This window comes from Pan troglodytes, chromosome 5 (genome assembly GCF_028858775.2).
Source record: "Pan troglodytes isolate AG18354 chromosome 5, NHGRI_mPanTro3-v2.0_pri, whole genome shotgun sequence".
Lineage (NCBI taxonomy): Eukaryota > Metazoa > Chordata > Mammalia > Primates > Hominidae > Pan > Pan troglodytes.
The window spans coordinates 121,277,554-121,301,911 of NC_072403.2; the positions used below are offsets into that span (position 1 = coordinate 121,277,554).

The 24,358-nt window shown below is 40.0% G+C and overlaps 1 protein-coding gene across 3 annotated transcripts; it reads right to left on the reverse strand.

The window, feature by feature from the left end:
• Positions 1-6,065: 6,065 nt before the first annotated feature.
• CD164 (CD164 molecule) lies at positions 6,066-23,782 on the reverse strand. 3 transcript variants are annotated; one of them, XM_009451803.3, is made up of 6 exons: positions 21,738-23,782; positions 19,144-19,227; positions 17,459-17,530; positions 15,630-15,668; positions 9,968-10,024; positions 6,066-8,573 (listed from the first exon to the last, which is right to left on the reverse strand). In XM_009451803.3, the coding sequence occupies exons 1-6, from the start codon at positions 21,910-21,912 to the stop codon at positions 8,407-8,409; spliced, it is 594 nt and encodes a 197-aa protein (XP_009450078.2). In that variant the 5' UTR covers positions 21,913-23,782; the 3' UTR covers positions 6,066-8,406. The 3 variants fall into 3 exon arrangements, with proteins under 3 accessions (XP_009450078.2, XP_024213127.2, XP_009450079.2); XM_024357359.3 differs by lacking the exon at positions 21,738-23,782 and adding an exon at positions 21,070-21,278; XM_009451804.3 differs by lacking the exon at positions 9,968-10,024.
• Positions 23,783-24,358: the final 576 nt, after the last annotated feature.

A 24,358-nucleotide genomic window follows, 5' to 3' on the forward strand; every position in this document is an offset into this window, starting at 1 on the left:
TCAACATCAGGGGATTCCCCTTACCAAGGCTGACAGGCACTACTGCCAACTGCCCAATCTGTCAAGAGCCAAGACCAATACTGAGGCTGCAATATGGCACCAATTCCATGGGTAACAGCCATCTACCTGGTGGCAAATTGACTACATCAGATCTTTTCCATCATATAGGGGGCAGAGATTCATCTTCACTGGAATAGACATGTATTCTGGATATGGATTGCCTTCCCTGCTCATAATGCTTCTGCCAGTACTACTATCCAATCCACCTACTCACAAAATGCCTTGTCCACTACCATGACATTTCCCATAGCATTCCTTCTAAGCATGGAATCAGTTTCCCAGCAAATGAAATGCTGCAATGAGCTCATGCCTATGAAATTAACATACTCCAACACTCAGAAGTGGTTAATCTCATTGAAAGGTGGAATGGTTCACTGAATACCCACTTATGATGATAGCTGGCAGATACCACAGTGAAAGGATGGAGTTCCACATGACAGTACATGCTTTGAGCCAGAGTATACAGTTCTAGGAATCACAGGGTGGAAGTGGGAGTGGCTCCTTTCATGATTATACTTCTTACTTTAGCAAACTCAAGCTTGCTGGTTTGGCAGTCTTAGTTCCCAGGGGATCCTTCAATCAGAGACACAACGATTGTTCCACTGATGTAGGATCTAAGATGAGATTGCCATCTGGGTTTCTGATGCCACTGAACCAATAAGAAACAAAAGGTGTAACTATACTGGCAGGAATGATCAATCCTGATTACCAAAGTGAATGTATTGCTAGTACACAATGGAGGCAAAAAGGACTATTTCTGGAACACAGGAGATTCTCTAGGTGCCTGAGTATTTCCACATCCAATAGTAAAGGCTCATGAAAAATTACAGCAACCAAAACAGGTAGCACAGGAGGACTCAAGATTCTTCAGTAATTTGAGTATTTGGGTCACTCCACCAGGTTAAGAACTCTGACCAGCTGAGGTTCTGGCCAAGGGCAAAATAAATCTCAAATAGGGAGTTAAAAGAGGTTGAAGGTTTGTAGAAATGACGGCTATAGTAGCTTTGAATGTTTCCCATTTTCCTCTTGTATGTATTTATTCGTATGTTCTAACCATTTTCATTTTCTCCTTCCATTTTAATTTAATATACACGTTTTTGGAGGTTAAATTGACAATAAGGTTTATTATTTATTTATTTATATTTTGAGACAGAATCTTGCTCTATGGCCTAGACTGGAATGCAGTGGCACAATCTCAGCTCACTGCAACCTCCGCCTACCAGGTTCAAGTGATTCTCCTGACTCAGCCTCCCGAGTAGCTGAGATTACAGGTGTCTGCCACTATGCCCAGCTAATTTGTGTATTTTTAGTAGAGATGGGGTTTCACCATGTTGGCCGGGTTGGTCTCAAACTCCCGACCTTCAGTGATCTGCCCAAGACAGATTGGTCTGGATGTGGGGCTGCAGTGCTTTAGCTTTCCACTTTTGGATGAAACCAATGTATCATGCAGACCAATCTATCTCGACCTCCCAAAGTGTTGGGATTACAGGCGTGAGCCACTGCACTGGCCACAAATCAGTCTTTTGATAACAGAGCATTTGGTGGAAGTGACAGAACTTGAGTAATTCATATAGCCAACAATGGATACAATGACTGCTGGTACTGGGCTTCTCGTGTTGGGGAAAGGAGCAAACGTGACTTGTAATAAAGTATAGCTGTATCCTGTTAGGTGGAAATGTAGAGCTGTTCCACTGTTGTTCAGAAGCGTCAAAGTGTGTAGATGGGCAAATGTGGAAGCTGAGTAGCCAAAGGGGTGGACTGTGACAATTATCAACTTCTTGCCTCAGCTCCCAATCCACCTGTCATTGCCTGCTCTGTGATGACGACACTGGACCATATGACGGTTTCTCCTTTTATACACAAGGCTGGGGAAAAGGTTTAGAGAAAACAGTACTTGGAGCACACACAAAGCTAGGAATTGAGCCTGGTCCTTCCTACTAAGCCACACTAGAAAGCCTCCTCAGGGAAGTCTGGCCTCGGTATTGGGGAAGCAGCATGATGTTTTGTAAGGGAACTGGCAGGATGCTGGAAGGATTTCTTTTCCTGGCTCTGGTTTGCTCCACTAGGGAGACACCCTCAGTGCCCTGCTCCAGCAGCTCACAGCTTTACAGTGGAATGCCACTACTGTGGCAACCTCCTATGTATGGCTTACCCCTCACCACCTTGGATGACTTCCCAGAAGATTGCCACTGGTGTGACAAACATGGATGGCTTCCTTGGCACTCTCTCAGATGGATTTGCACCTACCATGAGCTTCCCCACCCGGAGGGCCAGGACTGTATGCTCGCTAATGAGTTCTGAAATTCAGCTTGAGGGAGTGGGTGGGTGGCTGCTTCCTACATCTGCTATCTCTGTATTCTTTAAAGTTCTTTTTTGGCTGGGTGAGGTGGCTCATGCCTGTAATCCCAGCACTTTGGGAGGCTGAGGCGGGTGGATCACTTGAGGTCAGAAGTTCGAGACCAGTCTGGCCAACATGATGAAACCCCATCTCTACTGAAAATACAAAAAAATTAGCTGGGCCTGGTGGCTCATGCCTATAATCCCAGCCACTCGGGAAGCTGAGGCACGAAAATTGCTTGAACCTGGGAGGTGGAGGTTGCAGTGAGCTGTGATCGTGCCACTGCACTCCAGCCTCCAGCCTGGGCAAGAGAGCAAGACTCCGTCTCAAAAAAAAAAAATAAAATAAATAAAAAATAAAAAAGTTCTTTTTACTGCTTCATGAATTTCTTTAAATTCTGCAGATAATATGCCTCATCACTGCAAACCACTGTTATAGCTAATATCTCTTCATATCAAACTTTTCCTGTTTATATTGTGTGGCTTGTCTCCTGATCGTACACTGGTTGACACAAACCATTATCAGAGACACAAACTTCAATTTTTTTTTTTTTTTTTTGAAACGGAGTCTCACTCTGTTGCCCAGGCTAGAGTGCAGTGGCACGATCTTGGCTCACTGCAAGCTCCACCTCCTGGGTTCACGCCATTCTCCTGCCTCAGCCTCTCAAGCAGCTGGGACTATAGGTGCACGCCGCGACGCCTGGCTGATTTTTTCTATTTTTAGTAGAGACGGGATTTCACTGTGTTAGCCAGGACGGTCTTGATCTCCTGACCTTGTGATCCGCCTGCCTTGGCCTCCCAAAGTGCTGGGATTACAGGTGTGAGCCACCGCACCTGGCCAAGAAAATATTTTAAAAAATCTATTCACTACGGATTAGCAGCCGGCATATTTTCAGATTAAAACAAAACAAAAACCCCTACAAATTGATAAGAAAAAAAAGAAAAATAGACGATTCACCAAGGAAATCATTCCACTCACCAGAATATTGAAATTTAAAAACTGTTCACATATCAAGTGATCTGCTGCTGGTGAGAAGTGGAAAGCAATCTCTGTGAAAATCCTCAGTGAGGAAACCCTATGAAGCAGCTTTCCACGCCTCCACTTCTACTCTGGAGGAAGTCACACATAAACAAGGTGGCAGGTACAAAGATGGTCTGTAAAATTGTTGCTGTGAACTAAAAACTGCAAAAAGCTTGTCTTTCAATAGGTAAATACCTGTGTCAATTATGGTATCCATACTACATATACCAACACAGAAATTAAGAATTTGGTATAGCCCATTCAGGACATAGGCATGAACAAAGACTTCATGACTAAAACACCAAAAGCAATGGCAACAAAAGCCAAATAGACAAATGGGATCTAATTAAACTAAAGAGCTTCTTCACAGCAAAAGAAACTATCATCAGAGTGAACAGGCAACCTACAGAACAGGATAAAATTTTTGCAATCTACCCATCTGACAAAGGACTAATATCCAGAATCTACAAAGCACTTAAATAAATTTACAAGAAAAAAAAATCCCATCAAAAAGTGGGCAAAGGGTATGAACAGACACTTCTCAAAAGAAGACATTTATGCAGCCAACAGACATATGAAAAAATGCTCATCACTGGTCATCAGAGAAATGCAAATCAAAACCACAATGAGATGCCATCTCATACCAGTTAGAATGGCAATCATTAAAAAGTCAGGAAACAACAGGTGCTGGAGAGGATGTGGAGAAACACGAACACTTTCACACTGTTGGTGGGACTGTAAACTAGTTCAACCGTTGTGGAAGTCAGTGTGGCGATTCATCAAGGATCTAGAACTAGAAATACCATTTGACCCAGCCATCCTATCACTGGGTATATACCCAAAGGATTATAAATCATGCTACTATAAAGAACATGCACACGTATGTTTACTGTGGCACTATTCACAATAGCAAAGACTTGGAACCAACCCAAATGTCCATCAATAACAGACTGGATAAAGAAAATGTGGCACATATACACCATGGAATACTACGCAGCCATTAAAAAAGGATGAGTTCATGTCCTTTGCAGGAACATGAAGTTGGAAACCATCATTCTCAGCAAAACAGAAAACAAGAAAAGAAAACCAAACACCGCATGTTCTCATAAGTTGAACAATGAGAACACACGGACACAGGGAGGGGAACATCACACACTGGGGTCTATTGGGGGCTGGGGGGGCTGGGGGAGGGATAGCATTAGGAGAAACACCTAATGTAAATGACAAGTTGATGGGTGCAGCAAACCAACACAGCACAAATATACCTATGTAACAAACCTGCATGTTGTACACATGTACCCTAGAACTTAAAAAATAAAAAAAAAAAACTTGGTATAGCCACATACACTACCTTTGAAAGATCTCCAAGAAGTGAATGAACATTACAGGATTAAAAAAAAAACCTACATGACATTATTTTCCAAAGGTACATACAATTATGTGATTATAAATCCATTAACTGTAAACCAGTTACAGTGATTACCTCTGTATCACCACTCTGGTAAGTGGAGGAAGGCAAGAGGAGAAAAGGGCTGGGGATGGTCAAAGCAGACTGACACCGCATCTATAATATTTAAATGCAATTTGTTTTCTAAGAAGTATATTTAAGAAAATCTATGTACTAATTGAAAATTTTAAAAATAATACATTATAAACACTATGTTGAACTTTTTCTTCCAGCTGGGATGAAATGAGGCTGGATTCTTGAATGACTAAAAAACACTGGACAAGGCCAGGCACAGTGGCTCATGCCTGTAATCCCAGCACTTTGGGAGGCCAAGACATGTGGATCACCTGAGGCCAGGAGTTCGAGACCAGCCTGGCCAACATGGCGAAACCCCATCTCTATTAAAAATTACAAAAATTAGCTGGCCATGGTGGCGGGTGCCTGTAATCCCAGCCACCCAGGAGGCTGAGGCAAGAGAATCGCTTGAACCTGGGAGGTGGAGGCTGCAGTGAGCTGAGATCGCACCACTGCACTCCAGCCTGGGCGACAGAGTGAGACTCCATCTCAAAAAAAAAATTGTTTCTAATGTTTACCAGAGTCACTAAGCTTAGCATCAAGTTTTGTATTACTTAAACCAAATGTGACTATATTTAAGGCTAATACAAAACCCAAAATTCATGATTTCTAAAGTGAATTATTCAGTCCACCCTTACAGGTTTCAAGGCTTACAGAGGAGTAAATTCTTAGTTCAAGTCCACTGATTTAAAATAGAACATAATTTTGCCCACAAAATAACAAGAACCACACTTCAAAGTCACAGCATGTGGCTTGATAGTAATTTATACCAAATAGTTCTTGGTTTTTACTTTACATGCAATATGAACTAAAAAGGCAGAATCACAAACTAGCTTTCAGATATATAAAACCAAGATAGTATTCCTCTCAAAAATTATTGGAAAACTACAGCATAATTTCTATTGATTTGTGGAAGATCAACTTGCAAATCACTCCCACAAGTGTACCAAGTCCTCCCTCCACCTATTACTTCCAAGGCTCTGCTTTCTATTGATATGAACATGTGCCTTAGTTACTATCGGCTGGTCTAGAGGTGCAATAAAATGAGTAGAAAGCCCACCCCAAGCGGACTAAGATAAATCCACTAAGCATTAAATTTTATAAGCAAAACGCAGTAACACACTATTAATTCAATAAACATGTAGATTTATTTTAAGTCAGTTTGGTACATGATACAGATTGGTTTTGCAGTTTTTAATGAACTGAAATAGAAATGTCTAAATACAGCAGTATCTGCCTGTGCAACAAATATCTGTAAGGTAAAATAAGGTATTTGATAGAAGAACATCTGCAAGAACAAATCAGATGAAAAATCTGAAAAGGTTTCTATATACCTTCTGGATTTTAAAAAAACCCAAAAATTAATGGCTCAAGATACTACATTGCTAAAGTTAGGGGAAAAAAGTAAAAAGGCTGTGAGTTCTGTTGCAAGAGCTCATTTGTAGACTTGCAAAATCTAACTAATTTTATATTATGCTTGTGTTAGAGCAGTGCTCAAAATTACAGAAGCTTCAAATTGTTACGTTTTCACAAAATTTGCTACATATGTTGACATGAATGTGTGTCAGGGAATTCATACCCAGGTAAATGACAATTACATCAGTATAGCTAATTTTTGCCACCTTGGGAGGAATGGAATTCTGCCTATTTTCGAATTAATCCTACAGCACTCACTAAAAACTAACAGCCATGGCACCATAATACATTTTGTGAGGTACCTAGAATATTACTAATGGAAACAAAAAATGTGAGGTAAACCGACCTTTCCCCAAGAAACTTTGAAGCCAGAGATTTTAAACAATTAAGGCACTTGAAAACATTAAGTATATGTACAAATGTGCAAGTAAAACAAACAGCTGTACCAACGAGTAACAAAGAAACAGTAAATCTTCATCTTAACAACCTTTAATAGTTATCTAAACGCAGAGTTTCAGTTTATGAAATGAACCAAAGCAGTTTGTCATTTCTTACTATAAAATATTGAAAATCAAGTGCGAAACTCAGCCACTATTGGCTAAAAAAACTAAATAAAAAACGTTAATGACCTAGAAAAGCAAAAGCCTATTTTAAACTACTTAAAGCCTCTGCACTAGTCCAATGAGTCAAAGGCAAGGGAGAAGTAAACCTCTAAAACTGAAGAAGACCCTCTAAAGGAGAAAACTATAGAAGTTAAAGTATGCATGCTTATTATACTATGGGAAACCAAGAAGGAAGGGAGAGAAAAAGAAAAAGCACAGTCTATTCATCCAGGACAATCGGTAAAAATCTACATTAACCTGATCAACCAAAAAATCCTTAGGTGTTGTGAAATTACATTGGTCACTTCTGTTATCTTAAAACTTAAAATGATTGTCTCATATTTTAAATAAATGATTCTAAAATAATATGATTGTCTCATTTAAATAGTAAATGATTCTAAAATAATGTATATCCTTCTTGCCTCACCAAAGAAGTCACTACTCAAGACAGTCTGGTGGAAATCCTTTCAAGGTACAATAGTGCTAGCATACTTTTTTTTAAAGTACAAAGGAAAGTGTAATTAAATCAATTTAGCTCTATACTTTTCAACAGCCATAAGAAAAATGTTGGGAGGTTCAAGATACGAAGGCTTTCAATTCTGTATAACAGACTTTAGCTTAAGTTTCTCCGCTCTGAAATAAATTTTCAATAAAATATTAACAGTATGATATCTAAAACAGGTTTACTACTGCTCACATCAAGTTACATCCTCTGACCAATCCTTACCTTCCTTAATGTCAAAGAACAAATCATAGACATTAAGCTAGAGCTTACCTTTCACTGTCTTCTAAGGCACTGTTCTTTATATTCTCAATGACATAAGGTGCTTTACAAGTATGAACAATAATCTGTTATACACACTAATGGTATCCTTTCATTTCTTTAAATCTGGAATGTAGTTCCTTGTGTGGCATCTTATTTCTAATGTAGAAAAAACAGCTGTTATCAAGCACAAAATTTTAATCTAAGGATACCATTTAGTACTACTAAATTAATAAATTTATTCCACTTTTGAAATGACAGCCAAAAATCCACCTAATTGATTCTCATTTGGCACGTTCTTCTCAATTCTGTTCACTAAATTAAAATTACTAAATTTAAACTGCCAAGAGCCATGATGTTGTCTGCACAAGACAACATTTTCCATCACTTTCAGAAAGTTATATTTGGCATGTTAAGGAAAAAAATATATAATCCCACAGCAGCAGCTATTTAAAATAAGACAGCCACAGGATTCATGCAGAATATTTTAAATATTCCTGTTGAACACAATGATTTAATTGATTTTTTCTTCACGGATGATGCTCCCAAACATCCTATATGCATCCATGGAAATTTAAAGATCCTGGAATAGCGTCTTCCATGTGGGACATCTTAAAAGATAGTATTTTGGTTTCAGTGAGTTACACAAATGAATCACCAGTCCTTATTAATTCAATGGGTCTGTTTACAGAGTGTGGTAATTTCGTTCTTTAGATTTGCAGAATTTATAAAGAAAGAAAATTACAGCCTGCACACCCAAGACCAGGACAATTCCTCCAATGAAACTGGCTGCATCAAAGGTAGACTTTCGCACAGGTTGTGAGGTTGGAGTCACAGTGTTATTTGTTGTACCTGTTAGATAAGACAAAAGAAACAACAATCCTAAGTTTCATGGTCCTCTATTGTAATTTAAAGATTCACCTGAGCCTCTATTTTGCCATGTGTTAAATTCTATAAAGTATTTCCTCAAGTCTTTACAGCTAGAATTTATCCCTAATTGAGGAAGACAACCATATCCCATTTTTCATTCCACCCAAGGATACAAAGTGGTCAATGCTACTGTACTAGTACAAATATAAAAACAATGGGAAAAATTCTCCTAGTATATAAATTGTGCCCTGGGAATATATCAAACACTTCTAAAATATGCAACAATTTCTTCAGACTATGTACTTTTAGTTAATTGTGAGTGTAAACGTCAATAGTGCTGAGAATTCACATGACTTTTGAATTTACTAGTATAAGGTAAAATACTTGGTTGCAATTTTTCATGTTACAAAAATAATCTTAATAATATGCAATTTATAATTTCAACAAGTAAAATAACTGTTTTTAAAGGCATATCCTGCCAACAAATTTCACATGAGAAAGTATTATCAAGTAATAAGGAAAAAACAAATATCTGAATTCTTTTCAGGCAGTAAAATGTTTCAAGAGGAAACAGAAAAAGCGATTTCCCATTTAAAATAATCTAAGAAAAAAGTAACAGTTATCAAAGAACACTGGTTCTGGTGGCTGTACAAGTTGGTAACTTTAATGACAACTGTTTTGTATTCCTTCTTGTGAAGACAGAATGGCTTCACTGAAACTGAGAAAAAGGTGGCATAAGCATGAAGAAAAAGAAATCACAAAAAGCAGGTAGAAGATTCATTAGCATCAGTTTTTTAAAAATATGGAGGGAGGAAAGGATTCCTAACCTGTGTACCTACAGTATCCTGTGGCGTAACCTAACTATGAATTAAATTAGATTATGTCAAATCATCATTTAATAACAAGCTAATTTTCACGTTACTGAGCAATGTTAAGAAATGGTTAAGAAAGTGAGGTGCACATCTGGTAGTGATTCTGGCTTTTTAGACCTTTCTCAGTGAAAAGGACGGATATATTATCTTCCCTCAAATCGCCATGCTCTCTCATACAGCACACAACCAATCCCTAACGGTAATCAGAAGTTACAAATTAGATTTTACATACAAGTTGTACTGAAATATTTGGAAAAACATTATTACTTAATTCTAAAGTGTCACGTCAAATGTGATTACACATTTAAAAATGAGAAGAGGAATCTCAGCAAAGCTATCATTATTGTGTTAACAAAGCACTACCTTGATCCCCCCTAAGAGTAAGAGAAGAATTTCAGTTCCATAACCATTAACGAAGAAAGCTGGAAAATGATGGCAGAAATTGTAAAGGGCAACATCATGCACACATCCTGCATCATTGCTAATCTAAAAAGCCTCAATTACCTGATGTAGTAACTGTCTTGGAAGTTGTAGAAGGGGAGGGCTGAACTGTGGGTTTAGCTGGAATGAAAACAAAATGTCTTTTTAAAAAACCTTAAATTTCTAGCTTCCCAGTTATCTAACAGCTTTAAAAAATAATCCTGCCAACTTCAACATGCTTTCAATTTTTTAGAGACCAAAAGCCAAATTTCAGTTAATGGTTCACTAACATAGCTATGCACCCAAGAATACTAGGATTTAAGTGTATTTTAAAACAATAAGCAATCATAAAATTGTTAATATCTATGTATCTATCTTGTATAAAATCTATGTATACATCTGGATAAAATTTGCAAAAACTCTTATCTTGCTCACTGCCAAGGGCAAGAACATTTAGGTGAGGAAACTACAGGTTCTTCATAATCTTTCTCCTAAGACAAAAACTATTAAAGTCATAAGTTCTCTCTTACAAGGGTATTGAGATTTGCCTATCTTCTTCACTTCAGGAGTTGGCAAACTTTTCTTAAATGGGTTGAAAGCAAATATTTTACTCTTTGGGCACTGTGTGATGCAAAAGCAGCCAAAGTCAACATGCAGATGAATGGGCATGGTATGTTCCAATAAAGCTTTATAAGAACAGGGGCCCTGGGCCCACAGTTCCCCAACGTAAGATTCTAAGAGCCCAAGGTTAAGTAAGCTCTAGTCCACCACACTGCCATGAGGCCAAAATACTATTTGAGTTGCCATTACTAAAGGCAAGAACTGCAATTACTTTTGCACCAACCTAATAGCTGATGATACTGCTAAAGAAATGTACACTCTGAGAAGGATTAGTTTGAATGTAAAATCATTTTAGGGACTAAAGCACTCGTTTTTTTTTTTTTTTTTTCTTTGAGATGGAGTCTCGCTCTGTCACCCAGACTGGAGTGCAATGGTGCATTCTCAGCTCACTGCAACCTCCGCCTCCCAGGTTCAAACGATTCTCCTCCCTCAGCCTCCTGTGTAGCTGGGATTACAGGCATGTGCCACCACACCCAGCTAATTTTTTATTTTTAGGAGAGACGGGGTTTCACCATGTTGACCAGGCTCGTCTTGAACTCCTGACCTCAAGTGATCTGCCGCCTTGGCCTCCCAAAGTGCTGGGATTACAAGCATGACTCACCTCGTCCAGCCAGTATATCACCTATTAAGTTTCTATTGGTAGTATGAATACTAATAGAAGTCTGACCAAGGCTTTCAGAAAGGAAGGATGTGAATATAGTTTCTACAAATTAACATTTTTTCTAACATCCAAATGGCTACCAAATAAATTCAAAGTTTGCTGGAGCATTTGAGAAAGGTTTCATTAAGAGGTTGTCCTAAGGGTAGGGTTCAAATTTTTGGAAAGTGCACTATAGGAGTCACTAGCTAAGAGAGCTTATTTTGTCTCAGGAAATCATTAGGTAAGTCAGGCTTCAGAGTGCAAGGGCTTCAATATGAGGATATGCTTATGCTGGTGGGCAGCTAGGGATGATCTGGGGAAAGATGAGGAAGATTATCATATGAGATTTATATTTTTATAAAAATGTAAGGTGCTATGCAAACATTCATTTTTGTACTATTTCAGAAAAAAGGATTTGAAGGCTAAAGAGAATTTGGAAAACAAATGTTACTTCTGTTTAAAGTACGTAACTGAATAGACTTCAAAGTGATATGCTTAACCCACGAAAGACAGGGAAAGGGTGCCAAATAACTGTTGATGAAGCACAGAAATGAGTAATCTTTTCACTGCATTAGACTTTCAAACAATCGAACAAAAACCTCAATAGGAATCAGCATCCTCCCAAATTCTACTAATATAAAAGAGGAAGTTCTGTGCTTTAACAGTAAATATACACTAAAAGAGCAGGGCTTGACAGTTTTCAGATATTGCTAAATATCTGAATTGTTGCTAAAAGTAGATCTTTAAAGACCAGGACTCTCGTAACAGGCTGACTACCCATAATCCCAAGGTTGACTGAATCCTAGGAAACTAAGGTATTCTAATTTTCACATGACCATGAGTCACAGAGAGCTTAAGACTTCTTTTATTAATATTGATACTACTTAGAAGCTAATAGGTGATATACAAATAATACTGATGGATATGTTCAGACCCATTTGCTTTCTTTTTTTCCTCTTACTTCAAGCATTGTTGTACATCCATCCATCCTGCTCTTGATTAAACAGTTCTCTCAACTCTCCATGCTGAGAAAATCTTACAGGAAAATATTTGACCTTATCTCTGGTAAGACTGGTCCTTACACAGAATTCTTAGATTAGAGGCTGTGGTTATGTTAAAGCTCATTATTTCTGTCAAGGTTTTTACTGCTTCTGTGTAACCACAAAAAAATACACTTTACAAATTAAACACATCAAATTCTGTTCAATCTCAAAACACTATTACCAATTGTTTGACAATGTTAGGGAAAAAATTCTGCAAATTTGCAATTTGGTTCTCATTACCCAGCCTCAGAACAAGGTAAAAACTATTTCTTTTTAATAAGTAGGCAAAATATTTTATTTTCAATTTTGAAAAAAGTATTACATTGACAATATTTTCAAAATAAAAGCACCACTTAGGGAATATACCTCTGTTGACCTACTGTTTCTTTTACTGGAAAAAAAAAAGATTCATTAGGAAAGGTCAAAAAAATAATAATAATAATCATAAGTTATAAAAGTTGCTATTAGTGGTAAGAAAATCTAGAAAATGCCAAAAAAAAAAAACTGAATTAGTCCCATCAGAGTAACAGGTTACTTCTTGCCATTTTTCTAGGCATGTATATAACAAAAGCTAAAATTGTATTACAATTGCTTAATACAGTTCATTTTCCACTTCATATGAACATTTTCCACTGTATCTGACATATTTTGGCTATTCTATTATTTGTACTGAAGGAGGGCCATTATAATTAACCTCATTATACACCCTTCTATATAAATTAGATTCTCTTTGCATTGTTTAATTACCCCTTCACTTCTCACTTGCTCTCTTCGGCAGACGGTACACATGCCCGGAAAAGAAACCGCCTAAAGGTTTGTTCTTCAACTAGTGTCAGTCAACTGATGCATTTTCTGCAGATAAGCCCTTGCTGCTTTCCCCCTTTACAGCACCAAAGAGAGCTATAGCACAAAAGACTCATGGCAATTCACAGGAGGACCCAGGGTGGAGAAAGCTGCAGAGAACTACATCAAGAGTGAACCCAGTTCTGAAGAAATGAACAACAGTTCTGAATAAATTGTTCCCCCACTCCCTGCACCCCATTTTCTTTTCATAACCAACCTTCTGAAAATTACTTTTCTCCAAACACCTCTGGTTTCAGCAACCTTCAACATCCTACTTAGTCCATGTCTTCTAATAAGTGTTAAACATTTATGACCACATCACCATATAATCATCAGCTCAAAATAAGTTTTGTATCATTTGCAGACTTCCATGGCATGACTATTTCCATGGTAACCAGTTTCAAGTTACCAACATGGTATCACTGAACACGGGCTGGGAAGAGCTACTACACAATAACTGGCTAGCAAAAGCTGGTCCAAGCCAGCCAGCTCCACACACCACTGCGTAAGTGTTTCAAGATGAGTTGTCCTTGTTATTGCACTTGACTACTTCTTCCTTTGAAAAACTACACCCACAACCACATACTGTTAGTTTCTTGCACATACTTCTCTGGGCTTTTTTACTACCCTACCCCCATCCCTATTTCCTCCCCTGTCCTCTTCCTAGCCCTTAGACATTACTGTTTCCTAGAGTCTGGTCTTCAAGCCCCATCCCTTCTTTCTATATGCTCCTCCAGTGCCTCTACTACTGCCTATGCCAATTTATATTTTTAGCCAAGAGCTCTTGCCTGACTTGCAGTTTCCTGAATACTGAACAGATCCCACTTAAATGGATTCTAGGTATCTTAAACTAAAATCCCAAATGACAGGCCCAACCATCAATAGACTGCTCTTCCTCTTTCTTGCTTACTTTGGTGAAAATTCCTCCCCTTCTCCCTATCACTCTACCTCTCCTCCTCTCAGTCATGAAGTCCTACCCCTTCTACTTCCTAAACTTATTTGCAAACATCTGCAGCCCACCTCTATCTGTTCTCTAGAATTATTGTAACAGGCTATCTAATCTCCTGAGTTCCTTCTGGCATCGTTCCAATCTACTCTCCACAATGCCAGAATAAGTTGTTTTATTAAAATGCAAGTCTGATCATATGACCTATAAACTTTAAAATCTTTCAGGATAACATCCAAGTCTACCAGCAAGGCATACAAAGGTGTTTCCCAATTCTGCTCACCTGGTGAGCAACTGGTGATGGACCAGCTTAACTCCTTCTCACCTTGTACAGGATGGGACACTCTTTGAACTCACCGTACTACTTCACATCTCCTCCACATGTGCTGACCCGCTGCTCCACCTCAGAGGCTCTCTCCAAGTTTTCCAGTGCAGTTTCACTACCACATCTGCATCCCACCCAATACACATTCCTTCTTACAAATTTCCCAATACGCTGTGCTCACTGAGATCTTTCATTGTTCCTACAGTAGACAAAATGCTGGCTTAACCCTACCATTTACCCTAGTACTTGTCTTGGAATAGACGCATTTAATATTGGTAAAATGTTAAGTATTTAATATTTACTCTTCCTATCAAGTTAGTAAATTTTAAGGAGTTCTTATCCATGCTGTTGAGGGCATGGTAAAAACTTTCCAGGTTGATGGGAATGAAAATAATAAATCTTTCTGGAGAGCCTTAAAATAATCATACCCTCTGACCTAGAAATTCTGTTTGACTCAAACCTATCAGAGATAAATACAAATGCAATTCCATGTAAGATGTTCACTGCATGGAGAATGAGAGACGGCCTAATTCTCCAATCAAGAGCAGGATGGGTAAAGTGTATACCATAATGCTTACATTAAGAGAGAAAATACAGGCTGGGCTCGGTGGCTCACACCTGTAATCCCGGCTCTTTGGGAGTCTGAGGTGGGCGGATCACTTTAAGTCAGGATTTCAAGACCAGCCTGGCCAATGTGGTGAAACCGTGACTCTACTAAAAAAACAAAAATTAGTTGGGCATGATGGCAGGTGCCTGTAATCCCAGCGACTCAAGAGGCTGAGGCAGGAGAATCGCTTGAACTTGGGAGGTGAAGGTTGCAGTGAACCGAGATCGTACCACTGCACTCCAGCCTGGGCGGCAGAGCAAGACTTCACCTCCAAAAAAAAAAAGAAAAAAAGAAATACAAAGGTGCATGAGCGTTATCGTACAATTTCATAAAAAGTGTATTTATTTAGATATACATAAAAAAGACTAGAAGAAATTAATCACTGAAAACATTTTGGTTGCTCTGGATGATGAGAATTATAATTTGCTTTAGGCTTCTATATTTCCCAAGATTTCCACTAAATCTATAAAAAGTACTTTATAGACTCAATGTACACAGCCTCAGCAAATCTGCTCACATTCACCGACTATAAAGCACTGGAGCTATGTGTCACTGTCACAAAAGGTAGAGATTAACGTTAATTGCTGTGGTCCAAGACTTTTAAGTTTTTACTCATCTTTAAAATTATACTAACAACTTTTACATAATTATTTAAAATTAATCCATCAAGATAGCTTAAAAATACTGAAGGAAAAGGAAGAAAACAGTCATCTTCAATTACCTGTAGAATTGGCTGTTGGCACTGGAGTGGCCGTGGAAACTATTAAAAAAAGAAAAAAGAAAAACCATATACATCAAAGCTATTTAAAATATCACAATCTATAACGCTAGTTCCTGACCTGCAATCATTTGAGTACTTTTCACAATTTTTACAACACTTAAATACTACCTGTGGAAGAGACTGACAGTTGCCCCCACATACCAGTCTCTTCTCTAGAAATAGAATCACCAATTTTTATCAACACCTCCCTTCCTCCTGAAAAGACATTTCCTAGTCTCCAGTGCTTCCAGGCCATCACGCATAACCTCTAAGAAGCATCCTTAAAGTAAGATACAAGCCTCTTTCATTCCCTTCTTCATCCTGCTGGCAGGAAAATAATCAATGTGATGGCTGGAACATAAGGACCCACCTTGGACAGTAGGGTCAAAGCCATTTTTGAGAGGTGAAAGAGTAAAAACCTAAAGAAGCCTCAGTCCCTAATGGTTGCAGAGCTGAACTCTAGTCCAGACTTCCTTTACATGAGAGAAAAGTAAATCAGTCCACTGCTTAAGCCATTGTAATTTGGGGGTTTATGTCCTTCATAGCTGAAACTAATTCTAACTGGTACATCATCAAATATGCAGCAGTACAAATACAGTTTTCCTTTAAATCAGTTTTCAAAAACGTTCTAATACTAATGAAATCTTCATTGCTTAATCTTGTCTCTAAGCAATATTACAAAACCACAGGTCTGACAGTTATTAGTTTATCTAACACATATTAAAGTAATTACTTAAAATGTTTCAGCCAGGTCCAGTAGCTCAAGCATGTAATTCCAGCACTCTGGGAAGCCAAAGTGGGAAGACTGCTTAAGCCCAGGAGTTCAAGACCAGCCTGGGCAACATAGTGAGACACCATCTCTACAAAAAAATTTTTAAATTAGCCAGCTATGGTGGCATGCACCTGTAATCCCAGCTTCTGGGGAGGCTGAGGCAGAAGGATTGCTTAAGCCCGGGAATATGAGGTGGCAATGAGTTATGATTGTGCCACTGCACTCCAGCCTGGGCAACAAAGAGTCTGTCTCAAAAAAAGTTTGTTCGTGTACCACCTAACTATATTATGCACCCTGTGTGAAGTAAAACTGATCTAATACTAATGAAATGTTCAGTTACAAAATTCACATTGGGATGGGGCAACCCCTACCAAAATTAAAGAGTCAAAGGTAGTCTTTCAAGGTTAGACACACTGCACAAAAATCTTTTTCCTATTCAATTATTATCTATGCATCAAATTAGGAATGTGCCTTTCCCACTGATTTACAATCTCATTGGAAAAATCAGCAGCTTCAAGTAGAATTTTAACGTTTTGCTGGACGAATAGTAAAGGTTAAAAATTAATCAAGTTACTCAGATTAAAATACAGAAAATGGATGGGTATAGAAAAGCTCATTTAACCACAGCACCAATTATGCTGCAGACTAAATTTATCAATCAACAATCCCCAGTATCGCAACACCAAAAGTGCCAGAATGAGGTTTCCCAGACCTGCAAGATGCAAACATAGCGGCTAAACTGTGATGAATTCCTAGAAAAGTTTAAAAAAAAAAAAAAAAGTGTGGGGGCAGACAACGCATCTACACTTACAGCATCCACACTATAGCTAAATCACTAAACCAAGCTTCAAATATCATCCTTTAATCAATCAATATGAATATACTATTCATATTCCAATTCTAACAAGATGAGAATTATGGAACGCTTCAAACAAAGCACTGAAACAAGGCTTTCTGAGGCAATGATCTTCCTCACCTCTCTGCGGTCAGCTTCCAAGCAGCCAATATGAATACTTACCGGAACAGAAGTCTGTCGTGTTCCCCACTTGACAATCACTAACTGTTGAGTTATGTGAACAATAGCTCTCATCTGTTGGGGGGCAGGGGAAAAGAGACAAACAGCATCAACCACCCATTTGTATTATCTTTGACTCTGCTACTAAGCTCTATGAAATCAAACCCAAACACTTTAGAAGTGGGCAGGGGGAACCACTTTAGGTGTTTTGACCTAAAGTTAAACCCACAGACCAAACCCTGTCATTCTCCTTTTCCCATTGACTTAGAGATTACGCAGGATCCTTCTAACTTTTATCCATTAAAAATCCACATTAATATACTGAACAAATAAATCTGCAACACTTAGATCTCAGAATTGTGGGAAGACTACTGTACAATCAAGAAAGGCAGCCATCATCTAAAAAGTGGGCAGGTGGCTCACGCCTATAATCTCAGCACTTTGGGAGGTCAAGGTGGGAAGATCACCTGAGGTCAGGAGTTCGAGATCAGCCTGACCAATATGGTGAGACCCTGCCTCTACCAAAAATACAGAACTCTGTCTCAGGGAAAAAAAAAAAAAAAGAAAGGCGGAGATAGTAAGTTGAAGTGGTCAGGGTCTGTATTAAGAGGTTAGTAACAGATGAGGCACCCCATAACACTGTAGAAACTCTATTCCAAATCTCACTGCTTTAGTCTTCTATACTTTCTAAAACAACTTTCCTGGATAGGTAGACTTGGAACAAGAATAAGAGGAGAACCTTTCCCAACAAATCTTGAAGTAGAGCATTCCATCTCCAAAATTCACCAACTCTTACATACTCCCATATAAAGGGGAAAGAGTACGCCCTTAAATCCCATTTTATGACCTAAAAAAACCAGACACTTCTATAACAAAAAAGTTAATTTGGCCCAATTTAGTTAATACCTTAAAGAGCTTTTTGAAATTTATGTAGTGATATAATTTCTAGAACTATTAAAAATTTTACCAAATAAAAAAACTTATGGTTTTTACTTAAAAAAAAACCGCCAAAACAACTAGATTGTTTTACTGATAAGTGCAACCACTTTACATTAAAAAACAATTAAAATAATGTATGCAGTAATATCATGGTTCTAATAAGAATCTTATTGAATTTCAATGTACGTCCCTTTAGCGCTCTACCTCTTGTATCAACAAAAGCACAGAAGTCAACTCTCTCCCTACCTCTTTCTTCTCTACACCTAAGCATCCAACAGTTTCATAAGGTCTCTTTATATTTCATGTTGCAGGACACAGTTTTCAACACAACCTTCACTCACCGCTCATTCCAGTGTATTAAAGTACTCTCAATCCTTAGAACAGGCTTTAAAAAAAGCCAGGTGAGGAAGCACGCATCTGTAGTCTTGGCTACTAGGGAGGCCATGGTTGGAGGATTGCTTGAGCCTAGGATTTCAAGACCAACCTGGGTAACACAGGAGACTCCATCTCATAAAAAACAAACTACTGAGCTTTAATTATCAAGTCTTAAGGAATCTAAAGGGAGGATGGGAGACAAAAAGAGATTTTCAGGGGGAGTGCTAGGCAACTGGCACTTTAAAGGAGTACTGGATTTGCAAAATAAATAGTGCACAATATCCTAAATGTCCTACATAACTTTCAAGTGTTCAAGAATTACTGTATTTTAAAATGCTATAATAAAACAGTTTTGCATCCCCAAAGTTTCTTACCTCTACATTCTATCCAAAAGCAGGTAGTATTAACAAGGCTAACATTAAAACAGGAAACGCAGCTGTTTCGACCTTCACAGGTTTCTGGGGAGTTGGGGGGAGAGATGCATGAAATCAATGATTTTATTAGTATCTTATTTGAATCTGTATTACTTATCTTTTTGAACAATAAGCATTACATACAGCATCAAAATTACTAATTCAGATAAATGATAAAACTTTATACTGGTTTACTAAGAAATTCCTATCATTACAAAGCTGTAAGTAAACGCATTAGAAAAACAAGCTAGTGGTCACTCTCAGTACAGTGCCTGATGGTATCTGTCTAACCAATCCTTTTTCACAGGACAACTATTGGAAGACACCCACAGCCATTAAGGATTTAGGCATTTCAAAGCATCCTTAATACATAAAAATATCGAGAAAAAGGCTTTGATATAATACCAACACTACACATAGGAAAACCACTACCCCCAAACATCAGATAAAACCCTGAGATTTTTAGTAGTAACAGTAGTAGTTTAACAGGTTGAACCCAAGCACTGATGATGCCCATTCTGCTGCAAACAAAGATAATTTCCCAGGGATTCTCGATTCATAAATGATCCACTCTCGACAGGATCCTCCACAACTGGAGACAACATCTAAAAGCCCATATTCAAGTGCATACAATTCAAGTTAACAAGGTATTTGTCAATAGTTCATCCTAGGCCAAACAATCCAGAAACAAGTACTCATCACCATAATTCAATTTCTGGAGAAGAACGGACTATAAAATTGGGCTCTATTTTCCAGTGAGAAAAAGCAGCAAAATAAAAGAAAAAAAAAGAATTGGGCTCCATTCATTTTCCTAGAAACTAGATGCCTCCAAACATTCTCGTTTGCTTTGCTCCTGCCTAAAAAATAGTTCTGCAGAGGCACTGCTTTCAATACTTCATCATTAGTACTTATTAAAGACTGGGACATGTACGGTGGGGTGGGGAAGGGTTCATAAAGTAAAAATAAATTTTCTTAAGTTTGTATAGATAAAACATGCTGTTTAAAAACCTTTGTGCTTGATGGGTGTAACAGAGTGAAATGTCTGAAATGTTCTTTACAATGAACTAAACTTGCTACCTTTCAGACCACACCACATCCACTTACGATTTCCAGAAAATACATACCTCCTTTGCAAGCACTTCAATTACACAAAGACAAATTAATTTGATACTTCCAACCTTCTCTTACACACACACTACAATTCTGAAAGGAAACTGCCAAATTAAGACTGAGACAAACATATTCTGCTCTATCATCTTAAAATAGTGCGGTTAGAATTCCCAGTATTATACTGCAATTTACTTCCCTCGTTTTGAAATGTTACCGTTACATCTTCCTTAAACTAAAAACAAAACATTAAGTTTACTATATACTTTATTAAACTTTTATAAAATACTAAAACTAGAGAAAAATTTGTAGAATATGAATGCCGTGATAAAAATCATTACACTTCGGCATTCTTCGGTCAAGAAGCCAATGTTAACTACGTAAACATTACTCCTTAACTAATGTTAACTAGAAAAACCAATCATACGAGACTGCAGGTTTTAAACCTCTAGTGTTTCTCCCGCTTATTACCTCAAACTTATCTTCCTTCTCTCTTTTGTGTTGTCACGGTGTATGGCAATTTCTGCTTTAAAACGTATGTATGCCTTAACCAGCCCTATTCGACTGCACATAACAAAAGACATGCTCCTGATCGGGTTTTAGAAAACCCACAGACCTGGGCACAAAGCCCCGTTCCACGACCTACTAAACATACGCTATCTGAGCACAGGACATAGTTAAGAAAATTTTAAAAACAATTGAAAAAAGAATAAACATACAATGTCAGGAGAGTTTACTCATCTCCGTCTCTGCATCTACCTCCTAGGTTTCACTACCTACCTTCCAGTTTAGCCTTAGGATACGTACGCAAAACACCCGGTACATACATGGGTACTTTTCTTCCTTTTCGCATACTTTGAAGTGTGAAGTTTTCACTAACTACGTGCTCAAACGTCAGCTACATTCTATTCCTATCTGCAAAACCAATGTAATTAAATCTCAAGCGACTTTCTCAGACTCAAGTCTGAGACACGAACGAGCATTAACGTCTTTAAGTTTCTCTTTCCCGGACTTCCGGAGAAGGCTACCTCCGGAGAGAGGCGCCGGGAGGGTGAACAACCAGTGGCAGGGAGAGGCAGCTCGGCCCCACCGCCAACCTCAGAGGCGCGACGCCCGGCCCCATCCTCAACCCCACCGCTGCCCCCGCGGAAGGAAGCCACGTCCCCATTTCCGACCCCAAGTGAGGCTAGGAATTACGATGCACTTTTAAAAGGCACCTCGACTTGCAACACTTCGAGGGGGGCCCCAGCCCCGCAGCCACTGGGAACCGCGCGTCCGCTTCCCCCCAGCGCGCTCCCCACCCGGCCCGGCCGCGAGTGGACTCCAGGCTGGTCGCCATGTTGCCGGAGTCGCCGCCGCACCCCGAGCGCGGCCCGCCCGCACGGCGAGGAGGCAGTGCGGCTCGGCTGGGCAGGGGAGGGCGGGAAGCCCATAGGGCCCGCGCCCACCTGGTGCCGGAGTGGTGACCAGCGGGAGGGACGTCACCGGCGCCGAGGTTACGTTGGAGATGGGCGCTAAAGTCGTCACGTTCGGGTGCTGGGTCGTGTTCTTGTCCGCGGACAGCACGCAGAGCACGCCCAGGCAGGTGACGGCCCAAAGCAGTGAGCGGGAGAGCCGCGACATCGTGTCCTCAGCACTGGCGTTCGGGAGAAAGCTGCGGCTCGCAACGCTCAGTCAACCCCTCAATCCCCTGCGGCGCCGCCTCCGAGACTACGCTCCCCCGCGGGAGCGCGCAGGGGTCACGTGAGAGGCCCCTGTTTTCGGCGTGCGGGGGCGAAGAGGAGGGAGGTGGGGCTCGGACGATACCAACGGGAATCCTACGGGGGGAAGCAGGGGAGTCGGGAGGAAGCCGAAGGAACCTGGCCCTCAAAGCGACTGTGCCACAGCCAAGAAAACTGGGGGCTTCTGCAAATCGTTCTTCTTGCCCTCAGATTACCAGACACGACGCAGCTGGACTTGTCTCATGCCTGCGATAGGGACGGCCCCCACCCTAACTTGCATGGAACAGTCGACATGATGTGGCCTACTGCTTCCACCTGAGCGCCCCGCCAGGCCGTAATTCCGCGGGCCCACGTGACCTCCGGGGCCGCGCCTTCCGGACGCAACTCCGCTGGGGCGGAAGTTGGTTTTGTGCGGCTCTCAAGAACTAAGTTTGTGCTGTGCTGCGGGATCCCCAGGGAGCTTCCTTATGTCTTCGGCAGGACCCCTTCTTTTTTTCTTGAAGATTGATTTTGCTAGAAGTTATCCTGTGATGGGACTCCCTAGGGGAATGGAGGCACCACGTGGTTAAGGAGTTTGTGCGTTGCCGCCCACATAGTGTGGGCAGCTGAGGCGCCGCCCGGATCAGAGCCGCAGGGCGTCTACTCTGTCACTTTCCCAACCTGACTTTTCCGGATTGCTATTTCAGACGGCGGTTGCAGCAGCAGACCTGTCTCAACTCCACCACTGTAGTCAGAGAATCAAAAGCGGTCTGAGTTGCCAGGCCATTGGGGCGGCCCCCACCGCCACATTACCAGTGAGGAAACTGAGACTTAGAAAAGTGACCTGACCTGGACACGGGATTGCCTGACATCAGAGCTGGATTCTTAAGTTCCTGTTAGTGTTAAGGCGCTGCTCAGACTTTTAGTAAAGGTGAGCGCCATCTACTGCCAAGTCTCACAAAATATTCGCAAAATTTGATACGGTTATCACATGGTAAAAATTAGACTTTAAAAGTTGTATTTAATGCTGTGTTTTCAGCTGTTGTACACTTATGTAATTTTAATTATGCAAAGTTATCCTAATAATATAGGAATATTAATTGTTTTCGTGAGGTCTGTTTTGATGTGCCACGATGACTTTTTTGATGTGCCAAAAAAGATGACTACATAGTGCTTTTACCTTTTTGCTCAAATAGAAAGATTTTATTTCCCCTTGGGATCTTTTCAGTGTCGTCCTTCTGTACCCTCAGGACTATGAACATTTGTTCCAATGACTACGCTAGTTGGAGTAGTGTTGCTTGGATGTAAACAAAAAGCTGATAGTTTTGACTGATCCAGCCCAGAAGCATGAGAATGCTGTCAGGGAAGTGAGCTCCCACCATAAGCCCTTCAAAGAAGTGTCTGCTCTTCTCTCAGGAGGCCTCTCTCTATATTTAACACTTGACTATCTGGCACCCAGACCAAAAGAAAGCGCAAGGCAACTTTAATTTTTTTTTAAGGTTAAGAATGTAAATAGGGGCCGGACGCGGTGGCTCACGCCTGTAATGCCAGCACTTTGGGAGGCCAAGGCGGGTGGATCACCTGAGGTCCGGAGTTTGAGACCAGCTTGGCCAACATGGTGTAAACCGCGTCTCTCCTAAAAATACAAAAATTAGCCGGGCATGGTGGCACGTGCCTGTAATCCCAGCTACTAGCAGGGCTGAGGCAGGAGGATCGCTTGTATCCGGGAGGCGGAGGTTGCAGTGAGCCGAGATCACACCACTGCACTCCAGCTTGGGGAACAGAGCGAGACTCGTCTCAAAAAAAAAAAAAAAATGTAAATAGAAGCTCTGTTCTCAGAGCTTGGTGTGTTATCTTCTTTCCACCCTAGGATAAACACACTCCTCTGTGCAGACCATTGTTTAACAATTTGTCACCTGGATGTTTAACTCTAGTCCTCAGATATTCCTCAGTCCTGATAAAGGGACATTTCACGCTCTTGTTTTAAGACTAGAAAACCATTGGTTTATTTTATTTTGCATGGCAACTGTAGAGGTAGATCAAGGGAGTTCCAAAGTCATTTTCACCATTTCAGAGAGACAGCTTTTTTTTTTTCAGTTCCTGACAGTAAGCTTCTGTTTATTGTTGTCATAAAGCAGGGTTTCTCAATCTTGGCGCTATCAAGATTTCAGGCTGACTCATTCTTGCTTGTCCTGTGCATTGTTGGATATTCGGCAGTATTCCTAGCCTCTACACACTAGATACCAGAAGCACCCCACCTTTCAGTTGTGACAACCAAAAATATCTCCCAATATTGTTAAATGTCTCCTGGGGATAAAATCACAATTGAAAGGCACCCTCAGAGAGTTCTTCTGTGTGCAAGGTCAGCC

Bases quoted from the DNA above. Each gene is read 5' to 3' on its own strand.
- CD164 (XM_009451803.3), bottom strand. From the start codon at position 21,912: ATGTCGCGGCTCTCCCGCTCACTGCTTTGGGCCGTCACCTGCCTGGGC. The intron at 19,228-21,737 runs GTGGGCGCGGGC...CCAACTCCCCAG, and splicing joins GGTCACCACTCCGGCACCAG to AAACCTGTGAAGGTCGAAAC. The intron at 17,531-19,143 runs GTAAGAAACTTT...GCCCCCCAACAG, and splicing joins CTTTTGGATAGAATGTAGAG to ATGAGAGCTATTGTTCACAT.